This window comes from Schistocerca americana, chromosome 4 (assembly GCF_021461395.2).
Source record: "Schistocerca americana isolate TAMUIC-IGC-003095 chromosome 4, iqSchAmer2.1, whole genome shotgun sequence".
Classification (NCBI taxonomy): Eukaryota; Metazoa; Arthropoda; class Insecta; order Orthoptera; family Acrididae; genus Schistocerca; species Schistocerca americana.
Window position 1 is genome coordinate 481,240,949 of NC_060122.1, and position 25,790 is coordinate 481,266,738.

The window sequence follows — 25,790 nt, forward strand, 5'->3', positions numbered from 1 at the left end:
GTTAACTGTATCCCTAGAAAAATATGCAGGGTGAAGCAAAATTAGCCCACTCGGTCTTCGCAGCACGACTCCTCACATGCCAGCGATAAATCTCTCCCAAAATTTCATCTGGTTAGTACATCTGGCAGAAAAAGGACATTAAAGAGTGGCAATCTGGCAACACTGTAACCACATGTATGGTGACCACCACTGTCGGCATGTATGGGTTGTACTGTGCAGTTGGTGCAGTGTATAAAGTTTTGGGTTAGCATGCTGGAGGTCGAGGGTTCGATTCTGGGTTGGGGCGCATTTTTTTTTTATTTGCGAATTTCATTCTGACATTTTGTTCTATAATATACACCATTTCTTAGGTCACACGTATCCTAAATTTACAACATTTTGTAATGCTGAACGTAACAAAAATGTGGTTAGACAAAAATAAGAAATAGACAGTTGAAACAAATGACCTGTCATAGGACAGAATAACTACAAAAACCATATCAGTTTCGAAATACTAAAGATGACAGCACAGTACACTTGTCATTTATACTGCATGGAATTTGAGCGCTCAGATGTCCCACATTAGCATCCAGTGACAATAATGTCCACATTAACGACCGCATGACCTTCACAACAGAATACGTTGTCCTCAGAACAACAGATGCTCAAAGTGACCTCCCTCCACGTCCAAACATTGCGCAAATAGCTGGATCATACAGCTCTGGTCCCTTCGCACCGAAGGTGCATCCACAGTAACAAGAGCAATATGAACACTCGCTACCAATTGTTCCACATTTGTCGACGGAGTAGAGTACATGTGCTCCTTCAGGTGTCCACACAGGAAGAAATCAAAGGGATTTAGGTCAGTTGAAAGCGGTGGCCATAAACTGGACCTCCGCGTTCGGACCATTTCCCTGCAAATGTTCTGTCCAAATACTGTCACATATTAATTCCAGAGTGTGGAGGTGCACCAGCACGTTGGAACCATATCCTGTGCCAAAGATGTAGTGGAAAATCTTCCAGTGCATAACCAGATAGATAGAGAGGAATGCATGATACCTTCGTGCGGTCAACCGGTCAGGCAACATGTAGGGCTCAACCACCTGTCACCCAATATTCCGGCCCAGACGTTGATACCAAAGCGAACTCGATATTCACAGTCGTGGGTGATGTGTGGGTTAACCTCACACCAATGGTGGGCATTGTGCATATTGAAGACACCTTCATGAGTGAATGCTGGTTCATCTGACCAAATTACGGTGTTCACAAAGTCATCGTTGGCTTCCTGTTGTTGTTGGAACCATTCAGAGAATTGCATTCTTTGATGGTGATGTGCAGGATGCAGGTGTTGCGTGAAAGTGTAATGATAGTGGTGCAGCCCATGCTCATGCAACATGTTAATGACCGTGCTTTGCAAGACATGCAGCTGCCTTGCTATGCTACGTTTACTTCGCTGAGGTTCTTGGAGTATGGCCTCCAGAATAGCTTCCTCAGTAGCTGGGGCAGAGAGAGTCCTTGGATGACCTCTGTCACACGATAGTGGAAGGAGACAACCTGACTCCTGAAGGCGCACTCAAGTCGACGAGGATATCTAGCAGTGTATTCATGAGTGGCAACACCAGCCCAGTTATCAGATGCACCAAGCACCAGAAGCATATCCACATAGACATCGTTTTTCTTTGTCGTATGTGTGCCATACTGATTTAGAGATTTACGAGAAAATTCAATACGTGTATGCGTGTACATTGGAGTCTTGTCACGGGCGCGTTACTTTGCTCGCAACTAGTCCCTGTCTGGTGGACAGTGCTTACAGTATAAACACGTCACTTCTGGGCACTGTTCCACCTAATGCACATTGCCCTTCTGACAGATTCATCCCGACACCACTAATTGTGAAATGTTTGGTTTCAAATTACCGTTTCCCTAACGGTAATAGACGTGATGTTCCACAATCATATCAGTATAATATAATAATAATAATAATAATAATAATAATAATAATAATAATAATAATAATGCATTGAAATACATACTAAGCAGCATGCAGTTACCAGACTCAGTGTTGTTGAAAGGTGTAATTAGTGGGACCATAGTGATAACACATACAAACATACCAGAGTTTGGACATTATTCGCAAAGCACATTGCTAGTCCTGCTAGTAATGTAAGGCCCTAACGAAATGTAATGCACCTGAACTAGGCAAGAATAATAGTTGGTACTAATTTATGGGACTATTGGAAGAAGGTACAAAGAAAACAGGTTTCGCATCTTGTAGACGAAGTGGCATGAATAAATTCACGCCCACGACGTGGAAAGGGTTTCTTCCAAAGCTGACTAGTCCATTTCTACGATTGTAGTATGTAAGTGCAAATGTTTCCTAGAGGACCCACTGCAATCGCTGTTGACAATTAAGATGCCAGATACCGTACCACCTGGACTACATTTACCAAATAAAAAACGTATGCCTGAACCCAGGATCAAACCCTCGACCTCGTGCATGCTAACCCAAAACTTTATACGCTGCACCAACCGCACAGTACAACCGATATGTGCCGATAGAGGTAGTCACCATACATGTGGTTAGTGTTGCCAGATTGTCACTCTTTAACACCCTTTTTCTACTGGATTTACTTGCCAGACGAAATTTTGGGAAAGACATTTTTTTTATCGCTGGCATGCGAGGTGTTGCGCTGCGAAGCCTCAGTGTGCAAATTTCGCTTCTTACTGAGAAGCACTGAATTGTGCCATGCAAAGTGTTCATAAATGTTGAAATATGACTTTCTAACCCTTCAATATATTCCTAGTGGCATCTTTGACTTGTTAGTGCTGTGACTTAAAAATTGATATACACTGTCATTCAATATGGGAGATCAGGAAACTGAAGTGATACGACCTTCTCGTGAAATTCCAATCGCCAGCTTTCTCCTCTGAATGCAAAAATATTTTGTGAACACCGACCTACATAGGGAGAAATGATCACCACGATAAAATAAGGGAAATCAGAGCTTTTATAGAAAGATATAGGTGTTCGCTCTTTTTGCGTGCTACGTGAGACTGGAATAATAGAGAATTGTGAAGGTGGTTTGATGAACCCTCTGCCAGGCACTTAAATGTGACTTGCAGAGAATCCATGTAGATGTAGATCAGAGGAGATTCTATTAGATATTTTCAGTACAAATATATGTTAGAGAAATAGCACACAAGAAAAGAGTAATTGAGGGTGGAGAGGATTGCTATAGAATGTGAATTCCCTCCTGAAGTTAAGTTGAACTGTTTATCCTTGGGATAAAGGATGTAGAAAGTATCATGTCTGATGTTTCTTCGGGCACTTTCCAATGCTTTTGAAATTCTTTCAGTAAGTGAGTGCAAATGGGTGTCTTACTTGCACCTTTTGTCAGCTGTGTTAATGTAAGACTAGTGTCACCACTCAAGGCATTTATCAAAAACCAGTTGATTTTCACGGATCACATTTTGAGTGATGTTCACTCTATGGCATTGAATGTTCCCTATTGTCTCAACAGAAAAATTTGAAGTATGGCTGCCTAGATTTTCACACGTCTTTTACAAGTGTAACAATTCACCTCGTAGGTCACTCCATGCCTATCCGTTAGCAGCTTTGCAAACAACCAACATTGTGAAGACCACACTCTCCAGTAGACAGCACATCTCTACACCACGGTGTGTGTGTTCAGCTGTTGGATTAGCTCCGATTACATAGAAGTAAGAAGTGGGACTAGAATAGTACATGCCACATCAGTTGTGTATCTTGCAGCTATGCTGATTAATAACTTGTCATTATCTTAAAGTGTGCCATTATTAAGTACCTACACAACTACTACAATCAATGAGTAGGTTCAGAAAAATTTCGCATCAATGATAACACAAAAACACCAGTTCTTAGCGAGAATGGGAAATTGGCGATTTTTAAGAGAGATCACAAAATTTGCAATTTTACTGCTAAAATGTTAAAAATCTGAGGACAATAGTTTATTAATATTTGTGACAGATAGTTATTGAATGTTAAAATTACATTTTTACTTCTAATCTCCTCAAAGCTGTGGTTCATATTCGTCTCATATAAATGGCAAGTGAAACAATTAACACACAAGAAATTACCCCCAAGAACATTTAAAAAACTTGAAGGAAATGTCCTTGTCTGTGAAGTCTCGAATGAAGGCATTTGCATATAGTCTATCTATTCTGATGAATTAAAACTCGATGTTTAGGGAATTACCTGTTTCAAACAAGTAAAACTAGCTAAGTACACAAGGTGTCTCCTGATAAATAGACCTGGTGCTACTCATGACAGTGAGTTTTAATTCAACGTTGTTGTACCTGGTACCTGAGATGCAGAGTGTGTTTTATTCAAATACACTGACTGAAAAAAATCACAAAACCAGAAAATAAATGTAGAGTAATGAAATTGCGGGAATACATTTGCCGAGGTAACATATTTAAGTCATTAACAATGCATGACCACAGGTCAGTGTAAGTGTGAGATAAGCCATTGAAATACGAAATGTTGATACTTAATAACCGGTGTAACTGCCAGAATGTTGAATGCAAGCATGCAAATGTGCATGCATTGCATTGTATTGCATTGCATTGCATTGCATTGCATGGGTGCTGTGTTAGTTTGTGGGATGGAGTTCCATGCCTGTTGCACTTGATTGGTCAGTAGAGAGCAAGTTAATGCTGTTTGTGGATGATGCTGGAGTTGTCCTCCGATGATGTCCCGTATGTGCTCGATTGGAGACAGATCTGGTGATTGAACAGGTTACAACAGTGGTATGGGAGTGCTATCCTGTTGGAAAACACCCCCTGGAATGCTGTTCGTGAATAGCAGTGCAATATGTTGAATCAACAGATTGACATACAAATTTGCAGTCGGGGTGCATGGGATAACCACGAGAGTGGTCCTTCTGGCATGGGAAGTCACACTGTAGACCGTAACTGTAGGTGTAGGTGCACTGGGTCTAGCACACAGACAGGTTGGTTGCAGGCTCAAACTGGCTTCCTTCTATTCAACACATGGCCATAACTGGTTGACACAACAGACCTCAACCCTGCCCTCCAATGAACTCTTGCTTTGACACCACTGAAGTCACAGATGGCGGTGGTTTGGGGTCAGTGGAATGAACACTATAGGGGTGTCTGGCTCTGAGCTGTCCTGGAAGTATCAGATTTGTAACAATTCATTTTGTAGATGTGGTGTCAACTGCTGCTCAGATCACTGCTGCAGATATGGTATGATGTGCCAGTCATACGCCGAACACAGTGGACTTCCTTCTCAGTAGTGCCATGTGGCCGTCTGGAGTCAAGTCTTATTGAAGCTGTACACTCTCATGACCTCTGCTGCCAGCAGTCATGCACAGTGGCTACATTCCTGCCAGGTCTTTCTGCAGTATAGCAGAAGGAACATTGAGCTTCTCGTAGCTCTATTACATGACCTCCTTCAAATGCAGTGAGGTGTTAACGGCCCTTAAAGAAATTCTTGACTAACGTCGACACACCACATCCAGTCTCAAAGGTAACTAAAACTCATGATCGTTACAGCGTGTATTTAAAGCAAATGTGATTTGCATCCTGACAGTGGCACTACTAGTGCTGCTCGTATGCAACCTGCATGGGATTTGTGCCAGGGCACATGAGTACTGCAGGAAACGAAGAGGCAGATGTAGCAACCAAGAAGGTGTCTTGTGTTCCTCGATTAGTTCCATGTGCCATCCCCCTTGCGTGCTATCATCTCAATTGTGGTGCAGAGTCATGCGTCAATGGGATGATAAGAGGCTGGAAGTGACATTAGCAGCAAACTCTCTGATGATGTTCCATAAACATTTTCTTTACTTCCTCCGCACTGTCATCAGTAATTGGTGTGCTAGGGTGTCCAGGGCAGTCATTGTCTTGAGCGTCTTCTTGACCCTCTCTGAAATGCTTGTACCAGTTGTAAACACTTGTCTTATTCATAAGACTCGACAAAAGCTGGAGTCAACATTTTCAATGTGATGCTGCACTTTGTTCCATTTTTCAAGCAAAATTAAATGCAGGTTCTTTGGTCCATCTTTCAAAAGTAAAAATTCGCTGAGTACTCAAACACATGTAACGTTTTCAACTGTCAACAATAAATTGAGTATTCAAAACAGCTGAAAACTTAAACGTACATCAGGAACATATGTACCAACAAGATTTAAAAAAAAAATTAAAAAAAAATGGAAATCGAATTTAGAAAGCTTGCGAAATAAAAAAAATTTCCATTGCTTTTTGATCACACCTTGTATAAAATTAGAAATCCCACTGTCACCATAACCTGAATTGCAAGAGTTACTTTGTTTAAAATAATAATAAAGAGCCTAACATTTTGCATCACATTTATTATTCCTTCTAAATTAAATATAACTTCAGAGCAATAGAAAACAGTCCTTTGTAGTTAGGTGTTCGTTCTTTGATAAAAAAAGTTGCTCTTGTATTAAGCATACTAGCAAATGTAATATGTTTACTTTGTCTTTTCCCAGGCAACTGCATTACAAATCTGGCTGATGGCTTGAAGCATATTCCGTACCGTGATTCAAAGCTAACACGCCTGCTAAAAGATTCACTTGGAGGCAATTGTTACACTGTAATGATAGCGAATATATCACCATCAAGCAAATCGTATGAAGATACTCAGAATACTTTAAAATATGCTACAAGAGCCATGAAAATAAAGTCCACAGTGAGTAAATTAAAATCTCTCTCTCTCTCTCTCTCTCTCTCTCTCTCTCTCTCTCTCTCTCTCTTTTAAAATTGTGGAGTACAGCATTGTGGCTAGCTACAAACTTCACACACTCATTTATGAGGCAGATTAGTTAGCTTGTTTATAGTGCTACTGTAAACTGTCAAGAAAAATTAGTCATTGGTTCTTGCCTGTGAACTTTGTAAAAAAAATATAGTTAATACACTAAAACTTGCTCAAATTGGCACATGTATAATTTGGAAATCTGCCCAAACCATACAAGTATTTCAGCCAAGACGCATTCAGTGCAATTTTATATACTGATTTTTTTGTATGAAGTGGAACGTGCCTGATGCAGAAACAGAAAGTAAATCTTAGAACGTACTTAACAAGTCATTGTACGAGGGTCACTCCAAAAGAAATGCACACTATTTTTGTAAAAATGCAGTTTTCATTCTGCATATGTGAAAGTTTTACAGCATGTAGATACATCCTTCTCGCTTGTTTTCAAACTTAGTTCAACCTGTTCCTGTGACTGGCATCGTCACAGCATGTCTTCAAGATGGCTGCTACACTTGATGTTCATCAGAAGCAACGTGCTGTCATAGAATTCCTGTGCTGTGAAAATGAGACAGTGGGAAACCTCCACAAGAGGTTGAAAAATGTGTATGGAGATGCTGCTGTCGATCACGGTACAGTTAGTCGGTGGGCAAGCAGGTTACGTGACGAAAGTGGGCTCCAACAGGTTGGTCCAGAATTTTACCGTGCTGGTTCCAAGATGGCGTAAGGCAGTTGACAGGGATGGAAAGTATGTAGAGAAATGAAAATATTGTTCCTAAAGGATGTATCTACACACCGTAAAACTTTCAAACATGTTGAATAAAAGATGGATTTAAAAAAAAAATAGTGTGCATTTCTTTTGGAGTGACCCTCGTATAATGCTGTAAAGAGCCTATACACTACTACTCTATTACAGTTCATTAATTATCCACGACTCTACAAAGACATTACTTTAAACACCTCTGTTAAGCAGCACAAACCCCAGAAAAGAGGTCCATCGCAGCACGGCACTGCTGTGTGGATCGAAAACCGCGCTGCTCTGTGCAACAACGATTAAGTTATGCGCAGTGTCAATACACTACATCAGAGAAAACGGTTTGTTCATCAGCGCTCTGTCGGCTTTTTAGTGTTCGTCATTATTGACGCACGCTGGCTCATACAGGAACATTGTTGCGTGTTTACCAACACTGCTGCAACGTGCGCAGTGAAAGAGGTGGGTATTGTTCTGTTAAACAATGGTTCTACCCAGCAAGGGGATTATTTTCTGCCAGTTTTAGTTGACTAGTGGCACTTTAAGAGATACAACAACATGATGTCGAACAAATGGTATGTGTCGTTAACATTTAACAAGAAGATTAATGTAATCGAGGCGAGTGCGAAATTATGTTGCATTTCGAATGCAGTCACACACAGATTTATGAGACTTTAAGAAAACAAAGGTAAGATTCGGAACAAATGGATGAGAGTGAACGGGCAGATGAAAAGAGTCAAAGAAAACCAGAAATTAAGAAATTAACAAATAGTGTGAGAATGGTTTGTAAGTGCGTGGGCAAATAACTTACCTTTATCTGGGCCCATGTTGCAGACTGGGGCTCTGAAAATCGTTAAGAGCTTGGAATTACATAGTTTAAGGAATGCACAGGATGGCTGGACAGGCACAACATTGTGTGGTAACCCACAAGTCGAGACAACAATAACAACTATCAACACAATCATACACAACAAAATAAATGAAAATACAACTATGGAAGAGTTACAACTACTGGTTTATATAGGAGCACTCACTACACTAAATATACACACTAGGCAGAGATCAGAATCAACCAACACACAGAAGAAACCCACAAAACCAGCATGGCAACACAGGCTACAGATCAGAATAGAAAAACTGAGAAAGACATCGGACAGTTATCACAATTTATAAAAAATGAAATGTCAGAAAAAAACGAAAAAGGTTAGGTAAAATCTCACAACAAGAAGCGATAGAGCAATTAGATGAAAAGAAGCAGAAATTACAAGCATTGGCCAAACGACTTAGGAGATACAAAAAAAGTGAAAATAGAAGGAAACAAAACCAAACATTCAACACAAACCAAAAGAAATTTTACCAGACAATAGATAACACACACATTAAAATAGACAATCTACCAAACATAACAGACGTGGAACACTCTGGAGCAACATATGGTCAAACCCGGCACAACATAACAGATAGTGTACCCCACTCATGGTTACTACAAATATTTGAAATATACAAAGTAGATCCTAAATTGATACAGTTCCTCAACATAGTCATGAAAAATTGGAAAACCACACTCAATATCCAAACAAATTTGAATAATATCACAGCCAATACAGATTAAGCGTGGAATATACCAAGGAGACTCATTAAGTCCTTTCTGGTTCTGCCTTGCTCTGAACCCACTATCCAACGTGCTAAATAATACAAATTATGGATACAATATTACTGGAACATACCCACACAAAATCACACATTTGCTATACATGGATGATCTAAAACTACTGGCGGCAACAAATCAGCAACTCACAGCGACTGCATAGAAGCGATGGAAAAAACAGATGCCTATAAATATCTAGGATACAGACAAAAAATAGGAATAGATAATACAAATATTAAAGAAGAACTAAAAGAAAAATATAGACAAAGACTAACAAAAATACTGAAAACAGAATTTACAGCAAGAACCAAGACAAAAGCTATAAATACTTATGCTATACCAATATTGTGACCTACTCATTTGGAGTAGTGAAATGGAGTAACACAGACCTAGAAGCACTCAATACGCTTACACGATCACAATGCCACAAATATAGAATACATCTCATACATTCAGCAACAGAAAGAATCCCATTAAGCAGAAAGGAAGGCGGAAGGGGATTTATCGATAGAAAGAACCTACATTATGGACAGGTAGACAATTTAAGAAAATTCTTTCTAGAACAAGCAGAAACTAGCAAAATACACAAAGCAATCACTCATATAAATACATCGGCTACACCACTGCAATTTCATAACCACTTCTACAACCCTTTAGATCACATAACATCAACAGATACGAAGAAAGTAAATTGGAAAAAGAAAACACTACATGGCAAGCACCCATATCATCTAACACAGCCATACATTGATCAAGACGCATCCAACACATGGCTAAGAAAAGGCAATATATACAGTGAGACGGAAGGATTCATGATTGCAATACAAGATCAAACAATAAACACCAGATATTACAGCAAGCATATTATTAAAGATTCCAATACCACAACAGATAAATGTAGACTTTGCAAACAACAAATAGAAACAGTAGATCACATCACAAGGGGATGTACAATACTAGCAAATACAGAATACCCCAGAAGACATGACAATGTAGCAAAAATAATACATCAACAGCTTGCCTTACAACATAAACTTATGAAACAACACGTTCCCACATACAAGTATGCACCACAAAATGTACTGGAGAATGATGAATACAAATTATACTGGAACAGAACCATTACAACAGATAAAACAACACCACATAACAAACCTGACATCATACTCACCAATAAAAAGAAGAAATTAACACAACTAATCGAAATATCCATACCCAATACAACAAATATACAAAAGAAAACAGGAGAAAAAATTGAAAAATACATCCAACTGGCTGAGGAAGTCAAGGACATGTGGCATCAGGATAAAGTTGACATTATACCAATTGTACTATCAACTACAGGAGTCATACCACACAATATCCACCAGTACATCAATACAATACAGCTACATCCAAACTTATATATACAATTACAGAAATTCGTAATTATTGATACATGTTGAATTACCCGAAAGTTCCTAAATGCAATATAACATATGCCGTACAGTTAAAAGGAAGTGACGCTTGATCAAGGTCCGCGTCACGTCCCATTTTTTAACCGGACTTAACGTCTGAGAAAGTAAAGAAATAATAATAATAATAATGGCAATGATTCACTAATTAACAGCAGAGAGAATTGTAAAAGCATTCAGATTTCTCTAAATAAAGGGTGTTTCAAAAAGAATATACATATTTCGAATGCATATATTTAATAAACTTTAAGACATACGAATATGAAACTTTACATGCATATTTACGAACCTCTCAAGTTCAGATTACACATGTTCAGTATGTCCTCCATCAGCGACACGAACAATATCACATCGATACTCAAATTCTTCCCATACTCGGGCAAGCATGTTCTTTGTTACTGATGTTAAGGCAGTACGGATCCGGATCTTCAACTCTTCCAGGTTCTGTGAGAGTGGTAAAAATGTCGTGCGACAAGGGCCTCCTGTCAGGTAGACCGTTTGCTGGGTGCAAGTCTTTAGATTTGACACCACTTCGGTGACTTGCGCTTTGATGGGGCAGAAATGGTGATGATTAGGACAACACAACACCCAGTCCCTGAACGGAGAAAATCTCCGACCCAGCCGGGAATCGAACCCGGGCCCTTAGGATTGACATTTTGCCGCGCTGACCACTCAGCTACCGGGGGTGGACTGTGAGACTGGTGGTACATGAACGTTGTCTTTAACGAAACCCTACAGAAAGAAGTCATAGGGTGTGAAATCCGGTGACCGTGGAGCCCAGATGAGACATGCTAAGTCACCAGCTCCTTGACAACCAATCCAACAGTTCGGTAGGGTTTCATTCAGATATTCACACACTTGGCGACTCCAGTGGTTTTGAATTTTGGGATTATTTCATTATTTTCTGACTTGCTAAGTAGGCACTTGTTGACTTGACAGTCATCTATGCTTTGTAAAACATGTATTGCCATTATGATGATTGTCATTAAGATCGGGCACTTTCAGTGCAGTCTCAGTAGATTAGGCTCACAAATGAACCAGTTGGTTCAAAACTAGTTGCCAAACATATGTACTGCAGCTGTGACTGATTTGTTAATAAAAGTTTCATGAAATATTGGAGGAGGAGGAGGAGGAGGAGGAGGAGGAGGAGGTGGAGGTGGTCCTGTATTGGCAAAACATTGAAACTGAAGAATATGTAAAAATAAACTTCTTTTACAATACATTTTGTACATAACACATCTGTCGTTGAATAAATAAAGCTGTGCACAAACCAAAGGATGATTTGAGCCACACAGTGCTTTATTAGGCATGGTGTTAGTTACAGGGAACCAACAGTCTGAGTATTTAAAATCGTGGTGTAACTTGGTATTTTTCACATTAACAAATCTTTGCTGTCGATTCAAAAAGCAATAAAGTCTGAGAAAAATTCTAGGACTGATAGGGGACTGAACTTGTACCTTTGGAACTGTGATCTGCTTCGTATTGAACATCTAAGCCACATGTTATTCGCATTACTAAAAAGAAAAAAAGATGTAAAGTAGATTAAAACTTAATATTATTTTCATTCTACAAATTACTTAGATATACCAGTTCAAAACAAATAGACCTTCAACCCAGCAATGGCCTCAGTTGCATGAGGCTGCAGGCACGTATCTGAATTGAGTTTGCGTGAGTGTGTATTTGTGTGTGTGTGTTGTCTATTGTCTATTTTTGACGAAGGCCTTGTGGGTCGAGAGTTTTATTTGTGACAGTCTTTTTATTGTGCCTACCAGTGACTCAGCATCTCCCGCTGTATGGTGAGTAGTAACTTTCCTTTTCATAATATTGTTACATTCTATCGTGGATTTTCCATTGTTTGGCTGTGAATATAATGCTGTTTTACTCGCAAACAGTGAAAATGTCAGTGTTTCTTCATGACATGGATAGTTGATTTTCCGCTATATGGAGAACAGCTTACTGTGGTTTCAGAATATCAATACTGTTGAGGTGTAATTAACAAGTCTTTACCATGTCACCGTTGGTACATATTGTCCTAGTGTTGAAGTAAAAACCTAGGACAATGACAAAACAGCTTTCATCCTAGTCTGTAGGAGCAACTCAGTATTTTCCATATTTCCTTTTACCTATACATAAAGTATTACTCTTCAAAAACTGGCTCATTTCATCACTGCAAATGTTTTTAGTAAAACAGTGGCGGCATATTCGAGCTGTTTTAACTTAAATATTTTACTTCACAGGAACCATATTGTAAATAGTGTTGCTGCTGTTGTGGTCTTCTGTCCAAAGACAGTTTTGCTGCAACGCTCAACAGTAGTCTACTCCCTGCAATCACTACATCTCCATATTACTACTGCAACCTACATCCATTTGAACCTGCTTACTACATTCATCTCTTGATTTCTCTCAACAATTTTTAGCCCCGTACACTCCCCTCCAATACCAAACTGACATTCATTGATGCCTCAGAATGGATCTTGTCAACAGACTCTTTATTAAAGTTCTGCTATAAATTTCTTTTTTCTCAAATTTGTTACAGATTCCATCAACGAATATATCTTCAGCATCCTTATGTAGCACCACATTTCAAAATCTTCTATTCTCTTCCTGTCTGAACTACTTATCGTCCTTGTTCCATTTCTGTACATGGCTACATTCCACACAAATACCTTCTGAAAAGGCTTCCTAACACTTAAATTGGTATTGGATATTAACAAGGACCTATTTTTCAGAAGTGATTTTAGTGCTGTTCGCAGTCTGCATTTTATATCCTCTCTAAGCCACTGTCAATTATTTTGCTGCCCAAATAACAAAGCTCATCCAGTACTTACAGTGTCTCATTTCCTAATATAATTACCTGATTATTGCATTATATAATTATACTACAGTTCATTATTCTTCTTTTACTTTTATTGATGCTCATCTTCCTTTTCTCTTCTGTTCATCTGCTCTTCCACGTCCATTGCTGTCTCTGACAGAATTACAGTGTGATTGTCAAACCTTGGAAGTTTTTATTTCTTCTCTCTGAACTTAATTTCCCTTTCACATTTCTCCTTTTTGGTTTTCTTCACAGCTTGCCCTTTGTACAAGCTGAATAACATCAGGGATGTCTCACTCCCTTTTCAACCACTGCTTCTCTTTCATGCCCCTTGACTCGTATAACTGGTGTCTGGTTTCTGTAAGAGTTTATAACCTTTCATTCCCTGTATTTTACCATGGTGCTACCCTCAGAATTTCAAAGAGTATATTCCAGTCGACACTGTCAGAAGCTTTCTCAAAGTCTACAGATGCTATAAATATAGCTTGTAAGATAAGTCATAGGCTTATTATTGCCTTGCATGTTCCTACATTTCTGTGGAACCCAGACAGATCTTTCCCATGGTCAGCTTCTGTCAGTTTTTCTTTTTTTCTGAAAATAATTTGTGAAAGTTTTTTGCAACCATAACTTACTAAACTCTTGTTCAGTAGTATTCACAATGGAATTATTTCATTCTTTCTGACATCTGAGCATATGTCACCCGTCTGATATATCTTGCACACTAGGTAAAGTAATTTTGTCATTGGTCACACTCCCGAGGATCTCAATAATAGACCCTCTGTTGATTCCTTCCATATCACACCTTTCCCTTCTTTGCTTAGTAGTGGCTTGCATCTGAAGTCTTGACACTCACACAGTTGCTTCTCTTTTCTCCAAAAGTCTCTCTAACTGTCCTTTACTAACCTCTGTCTTACCCCTAGTTATGCATGCTTCTACGCATTTGTCCTCTACCCAGTCCTGGTTCGTCATCTTGGACTTTGTCAATTTCATTTGTTATATATCTGTATTCTCTTCAGCCTGCTTCATTTGCTGCATTGTTATATTTTCTCCATTCGTAAATGAAATTCAACAGCCAAGGATATCTAAGAGGACATGAGACTTTTTACCTATTTCATCATCTGCTGCTTTAGCTATTTTCTCTCTGAGCTATCCATTAGTCATCTTCTATGTTGTCTTCTCCTGTTTCGAATGCTTCCTTTAAATTACAGTAATATCTGGTTCTTTCTACTTATCCAGCCCCATTCCCTACCTTCTTGCAATTTTTTGATGTTTGACTTACAGTTCATAACTAATAAATTGTGATCAGAGTCCACATCTGATCCTGGAAATGTCTTACAGTTTAAAATCTGGTTTTGAAATCTGTCGTACCGTTATGAGCAACCTAAACCCACCTGGTCTCCTCCACATATACACCCTTCGTACATGATATGGAAATGATTAAATTACTGTATTTAAGCGAATCTAATGTGCCATTGAATGTAATGCGCACCCCAATTTTAAAAATTAAATTAATCAAATGGAGGAATTTTGGCACATCGTTGGTAGGGTATTTTTGTATTGTTGAAATTTATTTTACAATGATAACTTTATTTCAAACAATAGTGAATGTATACATGAACTATAAAAACAATAATTTATTTTTAAGTTACTCATTACTATAATAAGGGACATTTTCTTTATCAAAATAAAAGCCTAACTTGATTACCTACGTGACATACAAAGAAACATATTATAAATTACAGGCGTTAGTCGTCATTATTCACTAATGTCGTCATTACTGGAATCCTCAGAAGAGTGTACTTCAGAAATAAGATTCATTTCCTCCTGCCCCACCATCCTAGGTGTAGTTCCAGAGCACATAATCTTCACTTGCATCCGAAGTATTTGAAATACAACATTTCTTGAATGATTTTACAATCGCTGGTTTCGATGTGTTTCCAGGCAGCCGAAACCCAGTGCACAATAATGTAGGGTCCAGCACGTTTAAATGTGTCGCAAGGTGTTCCTCAACATTGGACCCATTTTATTACTGTTCTATGTAAATGACTTGCCTCTCAATATGCATACTCATTTAACTTTGTTTGCAGATGGTACTTCTGCCCTAATTGAAAATGAAAATTCTGACAATATACCACAGTGTGTCATGTACACGTTAAGTATTCCGTAAACATGGTTCAGTCAAAATTGCAGTGGAAATTTTAGCCTGTAACAATGATATGGCAACCAGGAAAATAGCATATTATAGCTACTTTGAATTGGTTATTCGATATGGAATAATTTTTTGGGGAACTCGAGAAATGTTACACAAATTTTGAACTTGCAAGAAAGAATCATTCGCAACATGTGCTCTGCACAGCCAAGGGCATCATGTCGACCATTATTTAAAGACCTAAAAATATTAACTGTCCCCTCTTTATACATCTTTGATGTGGTTCTTCTCCTACGCAGCAGAGCTGATCTATTAAAAAAAATCATTTTGAACACGCAAATGACACAAGACATAAAGAGAACTTTATGCTCACCTCTCATCGCTTAAAAATGTATGCTTACACTCCTCAGTATATAGCCATGAAAGTTCACAATCTTGTTGATCTTCAGTAAATGACAAGTCCTCTTTAAAATGTCACATAGAAAGTTTGTTCCTTGGTCACTCAATAATACTGACAGTATTCTGTAGTTGCAAATTACTCTCTGTACTGACTCGCCCTGCTGTATCAGCATCCTGTTGCAACAAATTTTGCAAGGGCATCCTGAAACTATGTCGATATCACAAGCGAATACTTGGTTAGGTATTTTGGTGAGCACTAACGGCATCTTCACCTTATTCTGTGTAATCTTGTTCTTGTCACACTTCTTGCATTTTTGAATGATTGTAGTCTGTCCTTTTTCATACCTCTCCATGATCCATACTTCAAATACGGTAATGAATGCAGATTACTCCTTTTTGTCCACCTGTTGGTGAATAATGAAATTGCTTCAGAATGCCTCATTTCTCATCTTTGCTAATTACTGGTTGCTGGTCTTCTTGTTCTACTGTGTTAACCACTTCCGCATTCCTAGTGGCTGGAGCTGGATCTTCTGTTGTGCCTGACAATCCATCTGTTTCTGTTTTGTGATCACTTTTTTTATGGTGTCATATACAGCTAATATCATATTGAATTTTGTTAATCTTGATGACGGATCACTTATATGCACTAATTATTTTAAGGGTAAAATGAATTTTCTTCCGTACAAATAAGTTTGGTTGTGCTTCTCTGCTCACGCTGTGGCTAAGAACTGTCACTGTCATACTATATTCTCTCTCAGCACAGTTTAGTGTGGGATGCGAAGGTGCAGGTAAATCCTGGTGTAATTCACCTTGACTCAATAAGGTGGCGACAGACTGCTTGCTAGTGTTAGTTGTAATTATGAACTCTTCATAAAATAAGTGTAATGTAAGATTGGGGCTAATTATTTTCTCCTTAAATTCCTGCTGAGTTGGCCACTAGTACTTTGCTTCTTTCTTCAGTAATTCATGCAATGGCTTCACTGTCCAACTGAAGTTCTTGATAAAGTGATACAATACCTTATAAGCTCTGTAACTGCTTTGTGGTTCTGGATCTTGGATACTCTTTTATTGTACTTGCCTTCTGTGGGTCGGGTTTTAATCTGTCTGTGGTAATTACGCAACCTAAGTGAGTGACTGTTTACTGCACACACTCACACTTCTCAGCCTGCAATTTTAAGTTCTGTAATCAGAGCCTCCCAAATGCTTTTCCAAATCTGGCATTGTGCTATTCTAATGTAGTCCCAAGAATGCATGTCATCTAAATACGCGAGCATTATGTGTTTCTGTAGTGCGATTAGTAATGTGTTCATCAGTCACTGAAAAGTGGCTCCACGCTCTATTATTCCCATCGGTAATCTTTTGTATTCGTAACATCTCTTCTGAAATAGAGAAGGTTGTTTCCTCTCTTTCATCCTCATTCAACAGTATGAAGTGATAACTCTTTGTACAGTTAAAAGTTATGAAGCAAATGGCTTTCCCTAAGCTATCTAAAATCTCAATAATATGGGGTAGTGGAAATAAAGTGCTAATACAGCTGTCATTTAGTCCCCTGCAAGTCCACAACTATTCTCTGCTTTCACATTCTGGATGTGTCCATCTTCTGTGGGATCATATTAAAGGAAAATTTCACCAACCTGTGCTCAGCACAATGATCCCTTCTCTTAATGTTGCACATATTTCATTTCAGAGGATTTCCTTTTGCACCTCTGATCTCATTCTTCACCATCTTATATTAATCTATCTCTGTGCAAATGAAATTATTCGTGATATGCAATACACAATTCAATAATCAAAGTCCTTTCTTCTTTAAGTGATCCACTCTAACAAATTCCTTTGATCTGCTAATCTACGACCTTGTCTCTTAGTCCACGGAAACTGTGTGCAGTGTTCCTTGCCTTCACTGGGGGACATTCTAATATAACGTCCTCTTCCATGGCATTCTCAACACTCATAACGCATTTACCTCTGCATGTTCACCAATATTGCTGGCAAGTGTACTGCCATTTGCAACTGCTGCTTCCGTTATTCTGTCTGTCAGAGCTGTATTGTGCACTTCAATCTTTAACTTTTCCTTCTCTTGAGCCTATTCATACAACATCAAGGGACTCTCTTTTCCAACTGCTGCTCATTTTTGTTACTCATTTCCCTTAGGTGCGGCATCCTATTGCTTTTTATCTCTTCTGGTTCCTTGCTTTGGTTGTCTTTTCTGTCTCAACTCTGTCTAATCCTACCTGACATCCTACTAATGCATCTGGCGTTGCAATTGCCCTTGCCCATTTCTCTCAACTGTCCATTCTGTGGGACACTGCTGCTCTCGTCAGAGTTCTCTCTTGGTTCACAAGCTTAGACTGTTTGGCTCCTGTTCTGTCTGTAATCGTACTGGTCTGTTCTTGACCCACAGTGTCTTCGTTGCACAATCTATGATTACTTTAAGATCTCGCATAAGTCCCTGCCCAAAGTTCCTTCATACGGGACATATGACTTGTCCTCTACTATATGAAACTTGTGTCCAAAGGCTCACTGTTACATATCTTCAGTGTTACCACAGTTCCATGTGTGTGTCTATTACTCATTAGTGAACCTTGTAAGTTTTATCCTTCATTTGGAATTACTGCTCCATGTATCCTTCAGTGTTGATTCCCTTACTATGTTCACCTGAGCAGCACTACCTACAGTAAAGCTTGCTTGTGTGTGTGTGTGTGTGTGTGTGTGTGTGTGTGTGTGTGTGTGTGAGAGACCAGTGCCTCCTCAATGATGGATCTCATGTCAACTTGAGTGCTGCCCATTGCCCATAGCACCTTTTCAGCTATTGATCTATCTGTCTCTTTTCCCCTGATGTAGTAGCTTTGCTACATTCATCACAATACGATGACATTTGCTGCAGTGACTGCTGTCCGGTGATCCTGTTTCATTGACTCTGCCAGACGGACTAACTACCACATTGGGTACTTCAGAGTCAACTGATTTATTCATGCCTCTGCTGCTGTTTTCCATCTCCGTAAGATCCTACTGATGAAGTTGTGCAAGACATCTCTGGTATGATCATCCATGCTGCTGGAACAGCTATTCCCCCTTCTGAAGTTCTCTGATACAGCATTGGTGTCATCTTTCTACTCGACTCCCTTTCTACTACAAAAGCGATAAGTTGGAGGCCTTCCCTTATGTTTCATTCCCCACAAAGCTGAGTCCTATAATGAATACTTCAGTTGGGAACTACTTCAGGCTCTTGCCTCACCTCACAAAACATCTCCAGGCCCTGATTAAATTCACAGACAAATGATCCAGTATTTGAATGTTCCTCAAAGGCAATATCTCCTCAAGGTCTTTAACCATCTTTGGTTCCAAGATGCTTCTCCACGCAATGATGAGGTAGCGTGACTGTCCCAATATGTAAGCCGAGCAAGAACCTGATGTCACTAAGTGGTTATCAGCCTATTAGCCTGGCCAACAGACTCTGTAAGTTGCTTGAAAGAATGGTTGCCTGCAGATTATGCTGGATTCTTGAATCTCGGGGCCTTTTATGCCTTTATCAGCGTTGTTTCCGAGATGGATGATCCACAGCTGACTACTTTCTTAGGTTGGAAACTGCAATTGACAGGCGTTTTATTGGTACCAACACTTTGTTGTAGTCTCTCTCTCTCTCTCTCTCTCTCTCTCTCTCTCTCTCTCTCTCTCTCTCTCTCTCTCTCTCTCTCTCTATATATATATATATATATATATATATATAGAGGGAAACACATTCCATGTAGGAAATATATATCTAAAAACAAAGATGATGTGACTTACCAAATGAAAGTGCTGGCAGGTCAACATACACACAAACATACACACAAAATTCAAGCTTTCGCAACACTGTTGCCTCATCAGGAAAGAGGGAAGGAGAGGGAAAGACGAAAGGATGTGGGTTTTAAGGGAGACGGTAAGGAGTCATTCCAATCCCAGGAGCGGAAAGACTTACCTTAGGGGGGAAAAAGAACGGGTATACACTCGCGCGCGCGCACACACACACATATCCATCCACACATATACAGACACAAGCAGACATATTTAAAGACAAAGAGTTTGGGCAGAGGACATCTCTGCCCAAACTCTTTGTCTTTAAATATGTCTGCTTGTGTCTGTATATGTGTGGATCGATGGATGGATGTGTGTGTGTGTGTGTGTGTGTGTGTGTGTGTGTGTGTGTGTGTGTGTGTGTGTGCGCGCGCGCGAGTGTATACCCGTCCTTTTTTTCCCTAAGGTAAGTCTTTCCGCTCCCGGGATTGGAATGACTCCTTACCCTCTCCCTTAAAACCCACATCCTTTCGTCTTTCCCTCTCCTTCCCTCTTTCCTGATGAGGCAACAGTTTGTTGCGAAAGCTTGAATTTTGTGTGTATGTTTGTGTTTGTTTGCGTGTCTGTCGACCTGCCAGCACTTTCATTTGGTAAGTCAAATCATCTTGGTTTTTAGATATATATTTCCTACGTGGAATGTTTCCCTCTATTATAACTATATATAAAACCTGCATAAGGCGTATGACACCATTTGGCGTCATCAGTCTGCTCTCCATCCATGATCTTTCGGGGCCCCCTACTGATTTTTATCATCAGGTTTTATCCCACTGGGTGTTGCGGGTCAGTCGGCACTTCACTCGTCTCCCCATGGGTCCAAGAGAATGGCGTCCCACAGGGCTCTATGTTGTGTCATTCTTATTGCCATTTATGAGCTAGTGATCTCTGTTGGGCCTCTGGTCTCTCCTGCATTGTATGTTGACAATTTATGCATTTGGCACAACTCCCACTCGGTCACCTTTGCAGAGTGCCAGCGCCAAGGTGCCATCCGGCAAGTCTCTGCATGGGATGTTTCCCATGGTTTCCAGTTAGCTCCTACAAAAATGCGGGTCATGCATTTCTGCTGTCATATCTCAATCCAACTTGACCTGGAGTTCTACTTAAGTACCCAGCATCTTGATGATGTAGAACAGTCCTGTTTTTGCCAGTGGAGTTTGTTGAGCATCTTGGTAACCCTCTTGTGCCAACTGAACAATCTTTTGACAAAACACACCGTTTTTCATTGGATCAGCTTGTTGGTGATGGAGGATGATTTGTCTGTTTCTCTGCTTCACTAAAACACAGCCGCATGGCATCTGTTTTCCAGACATGTCTTTCCATAATGCATTTCCTTTCATGATGGCCTCCTCTCTTATGTCTAAAACACTAGTCTCAGGTGACTGGATTCATGGAACTTTTCTTTACAACATGCGATAGACGCTGCTTCTGTTAATGCCAAATCCTCTGTTTGTGCCAACATTACTCTCCTCTTGCTCTCAGGACTGTTGCAATCCTCTCATCTTTGATTCCCAGTATGAATGCTGCTCGCACCAGCTTCCCAATTAGAGCGTGGCTACCCATGACATCTGTTTCCTTCATCATCCCCGGACAGCTTCTCGAAATTGGGCTAGTCACATTGATATATTGTAGCACCAGTCAGCTGTACTGTCTACACTGTCTGTATGCTATGGAATTATGAACACATACGACAATCCAGTTTCCATTTTGACTTGTAGTTCCCCAATAAATTCCCTTCACATCTGCTCAATTTGCTGTCAAATTGCATACAAGTAGTTTACTTTGAGCTGCATACACAGTTCTAGTTTTAACAAATTTTAATAGCATACTGTAACTATGGCTTGGCATTAGTTCGAATGCTAAGTCGCTGTTGTCTGAATTCTCCAAATTCACATTTATTTACATGAAAACCTCTTGAAATTAACTTAAATATGTCAGACAATCCTTGCCGAGTGGGGATCTCATTATCTTCCAGATTCATATTAGATGTTCTTTGTCATTTTCTGAAGTCGTAGACATTCTTTCCATACTATGTTGTGTTTGACTCATCTTATTTGTCGGGTGGGAGTTGGTGGTGCCGTGTTGATGTCCCATGCAGGCATAAGGTTGGAATTTTGATGCAGTTGCACAAGTGGGGCTGTGATCACCTGTCGCTGGCCCTGACCTCAACTGTCATAACTGCTGTGAAAGGCGTGATCTCGTTTACTGCTTTAGCCTGCTCACTGCAGTCTCATAATTCCACAACATGGGATGGTAATTTTACCTTTGTTTTTGCTTCTCTTGTGCTGTAGACTAAAAAGGGCTGCTCTGTCTGTGCACTGTACTTGATTGATCTACCTCGAAAGCTGAGACTGATTCATCCTGAGAGGGAGCTTGCTGGTTCTCCTAAGAGAAAATCCTACCGCGCTTACTCTGAGGCAACTTAGTAAAGGTACTCAGCCAAGAATTGGAACTTGAACCCCAACACATGGCACCAGCTTTATGTAGTAACCTGATGTGGGTCACAATATACATACTTGGCAGCTCACACTCAAACCAGATGTGATGTGGGATTTAAGGTCATTTGTTTCTTTGTACACAAGTAGCTGCATACAGGAGTGAAATGGCAATGGGTCAGGCTGAGACTTTTCAGGTCTCTGTGGTTGGAGACAACAGAAATCCTTGGATGTTAGGCTGAGGAGGTAGATATGGAGATGATAGCGGAAATGAGACTCTGGGTTGGTTTACTGGTCTGCATTTTATTGCTTCCTCACTTGTTTGCAGTGAACATGCAAAAGAGCAGAAATACTAGTTTATGAAAACATACGGGAGGCTTACTAGATTCTCCATTAAATTAATGGAACAAAAAGGTACCGTGACGTAAAACGTAACTAGGATTCAGGTATACACAGTAATGTCTGCTACTACTGAAAATGAACTATGGAAGTACCAAATTCCATTTCTCTAATAAAACCCTTTGGTTGAAGTACTCATCACAATACAGTTGCCAATGCTTCTTCCAATCCTTGAAGTACTTCTCATAAGCACTTTTTGGTACATCCTCGAGTACTTCTAGTGATGTAGTTTTTATTTCCTCAATTGCTGAAAATCTTCGCCCTTGCATCGGTCTCTTCAGTTTTGGGAACAGAAAAAAGTTGCGTGGGGACCAAATCCAGTGCATATGTTGGCTGAGGCATGATTGTCGTGCCAAAAAGTGTCTCGCAAGAAACAATGAATGAGCAGGTGCATTGTCACATGCAAAAGCCATGAATTGTTTTTCCACAATTGCGGGTGTTTTTTGAGTATTGCTTCTCCCAAATGGCGCACATCATCAAGGTAATACTCCTTATTGACCATACGACCTCGAGGCAAAAATTCGTGATGCACTATTCCACGATATTTGAAAAAAAAAAAACAGTGAGCAAAACTTTGACATTTGATCGAACTTGGCTTGCTTCTTTCGGTCTATCTGGGATGCTTCCATTGGGACGATTGGGCTTTGGTTTCGATGTCGTAACCATAAACCCATGTTTCATCATCAGTTACGACCCTTTTGAGCACATCAGGATTATCACTGACATCATTCAAAAGCTCCTGACCGATGTTCATGCAACGATTTTTCTGGTCAAAATTGAGAAGTTTATTCCAAAACTTCGCTGACACACGTCTGATGCCCAAAGCATCCGAAAAAATTGCCTTACTCGAACTGACCGATATGCCAATATCCTCAGCAACTTCTCTTGTGGTAATTTGCCGATTTTTACAAAACAATTTTCTTCACAGCTTCGATGTTATCATCTGTTGTTGATGTGCTTGGGTGCCCAGAGCAAGGTTCACCATTGGCATCATCTCAGCCATCTTGTAAGAGCTTGTATCACTTGTAAACATTTTTGTTACTTAGAGCAGATTCACCGTATGCCACTATAAAAATTTCAGGTGTTTTAGAGCACTTGATTCCATTTCCCAAACAAAATTTGATGCAAATTCTTTGCTCCATATTTTATAATAATTGAAAATCGCAGTGCACACTAAAGTACGTCTAACCTTTCTATCTGTCAAAAACAAATTGTGTGTTGTACACTTGAATCTCTGAACATATGTTTGATACACGTGTACCATCATAACAAGAAAAAGATCGATAATCGAATGTACGTTGCCCACGCAATTTGAAAAGTCACCTTACTTTCTGAACAGCCCTCATAAGTACACATAGGCAAATGTGCAGTGGAATCCAATAATCCTAGACCAGAGATATGTACAGGGGAAACTTTTTGCATGTGTTTCTTAGTGTACGAGATTAACTGCAGGTAATGCTTACTCAAATGGGCTCCACTGTAGGCTTTTGATAATTAGAGGCTGGAACATCTGATTACTGGACTCTGGAACTCTCGAACTCTGCCTTGCGTGGCACTTGAGGGCCTCTGTCATTCGGGGCTGTTTGCTTGTGGTTGGAACTTGAATGTGTCATTTTTACCTTAAATGTGTCGCTTTTTATTTTCAGTTCAATCAGGGTGGGAAATGAGCAGTTTCCGAATGTGTATGACATCTTAATTGACTGAAGAAAGTAGCTTGCACTGTGCACCTCTACCTAAGTTAAAAGGCTTGCAGTTAATATTCATACTTGGTTCTTTCTCTTCTAGCAGTCTTCCATGTTTGGTCATTAGTTTGTAAGGGACGAACACCCATACAGTTGTATTACTCAGATTATTGGTATATTGTTTTACGAACATAACCTCCTCAAGAATTGAATTTATTTTTCATTACAAAATGAATTGACATATTCACTGACATCACTCATTTGATGCCCTCTGTATAGCATCACTGAAGTAGAATGTCATATTGTCTTAAAAACAGTTGCCATTTAATTGGCTGTGGAAAGGAAGAGTTTCTTTGTGTCAGTACTGGACGAGTAAAAATCTTAAGATATCTTCCATTCTTCTTCAGAAACTGCAGGTACAGGTGCTTTCTCTTTTCATGTTCTATATTGTGCTATTCAAGCAGAAGATCACAAACACTTTTTAAAAAGTTCATTTTAGAAAAATGATGGCAAGTGGATCAAACTTGGGTGCTCGCCATTGATGAACACGGCTAAAGTGACCTCCAGTAACTGATTTTAAATAGTTCACACATTTGTTCATAGATCTAGCATAGCTTATTATTGACTGTGCAATGTCAGACCAAATATTATATTCCAGAATGAAATTTTCACTCTGCAGTGGAGTGTGCACTGATATTAAACTTCCTGGCAGATTAAAACTGTGTGCCGGTCCGAGACTCGAACTCAGGACGTTTGCCTTTCGCGGGCAAGTGCTCTACCAACTGAGCTACCCAAGCACGAGTCACGCCCCGTCCTCACAGCTTTACTTGTGCTAGTACCTCGTCTCCTACCTTCCAAACTTTACAGAAGTTCTCCTGCGAACCTTACAGAACTAGCACTCCTGGAAGAAAGGATACTGCGGAGACATGGCTTAGCCACATACTGGGGATGTTTCCAGAATGAGATTTTCACTCTGCAGCGGAGTGTGCACTGATATGAAGCTAAGCCATGTCTCCACAATATCCTTTCGTTCAGGAGTGCTAGTTCTGCAAGGTTCGCAGGAGAGCTTCTGTAAAGTTTGGAAGGTAGGAGACGAGGTACTGGCAGAAATAAAGCTGTGAGGACAGGGCGTGAGTTGTGCTTGGGTAGCTCAGTTTGTAGAGCACTTGCCTGCGAAAGGCAAAGGTCCCGAGTTCGAGTCTCAGACCGGCACACAGTTTTAATCTGCCAAGAAGTTTCAAATATTATATTCTCATAGGGCATACAGTATTGCATGAGCACACTAAACAAAATTTGCTGTTGTTGATTTCCTGCTTCAAAATGTCAAGTAGCGCAATAAAAACACTACTACCTATTTTATTAGTGGTCTCATAGGGTAATATTAGTACATACACTACACTAATCAAGAGTATCCAAGCACCCCCAATGTAATCCAGAATTGAGCATTAGATGAACGAGAGGTGGGCCACTGGTATAAAA

General features: G+C 39.8%; 1 protein-coding gene across 1 annotated transcript in view; it reads left to right on the forward strand.

Annotated features, from left to right (window-relative positions):
* LOC124613081 (kinesin-like protein KIP1) overlaps positions 1-25,790 on the forward strand; it is a 132,575-nt gene that overhangs the window by 31,221 nt on the left and 75,564 nt on the right. The window contains exon 7 of the mRNA XM_047141667.1: positions 6,492-6,691. Within this exon, the coding sequence (XP_046997623.1) occupies positions 6,492-6,691 (200 nt within the window). The remainder of the gene's footprint in view (positions 1-6,491; positions 6,692-25,790) is intronic.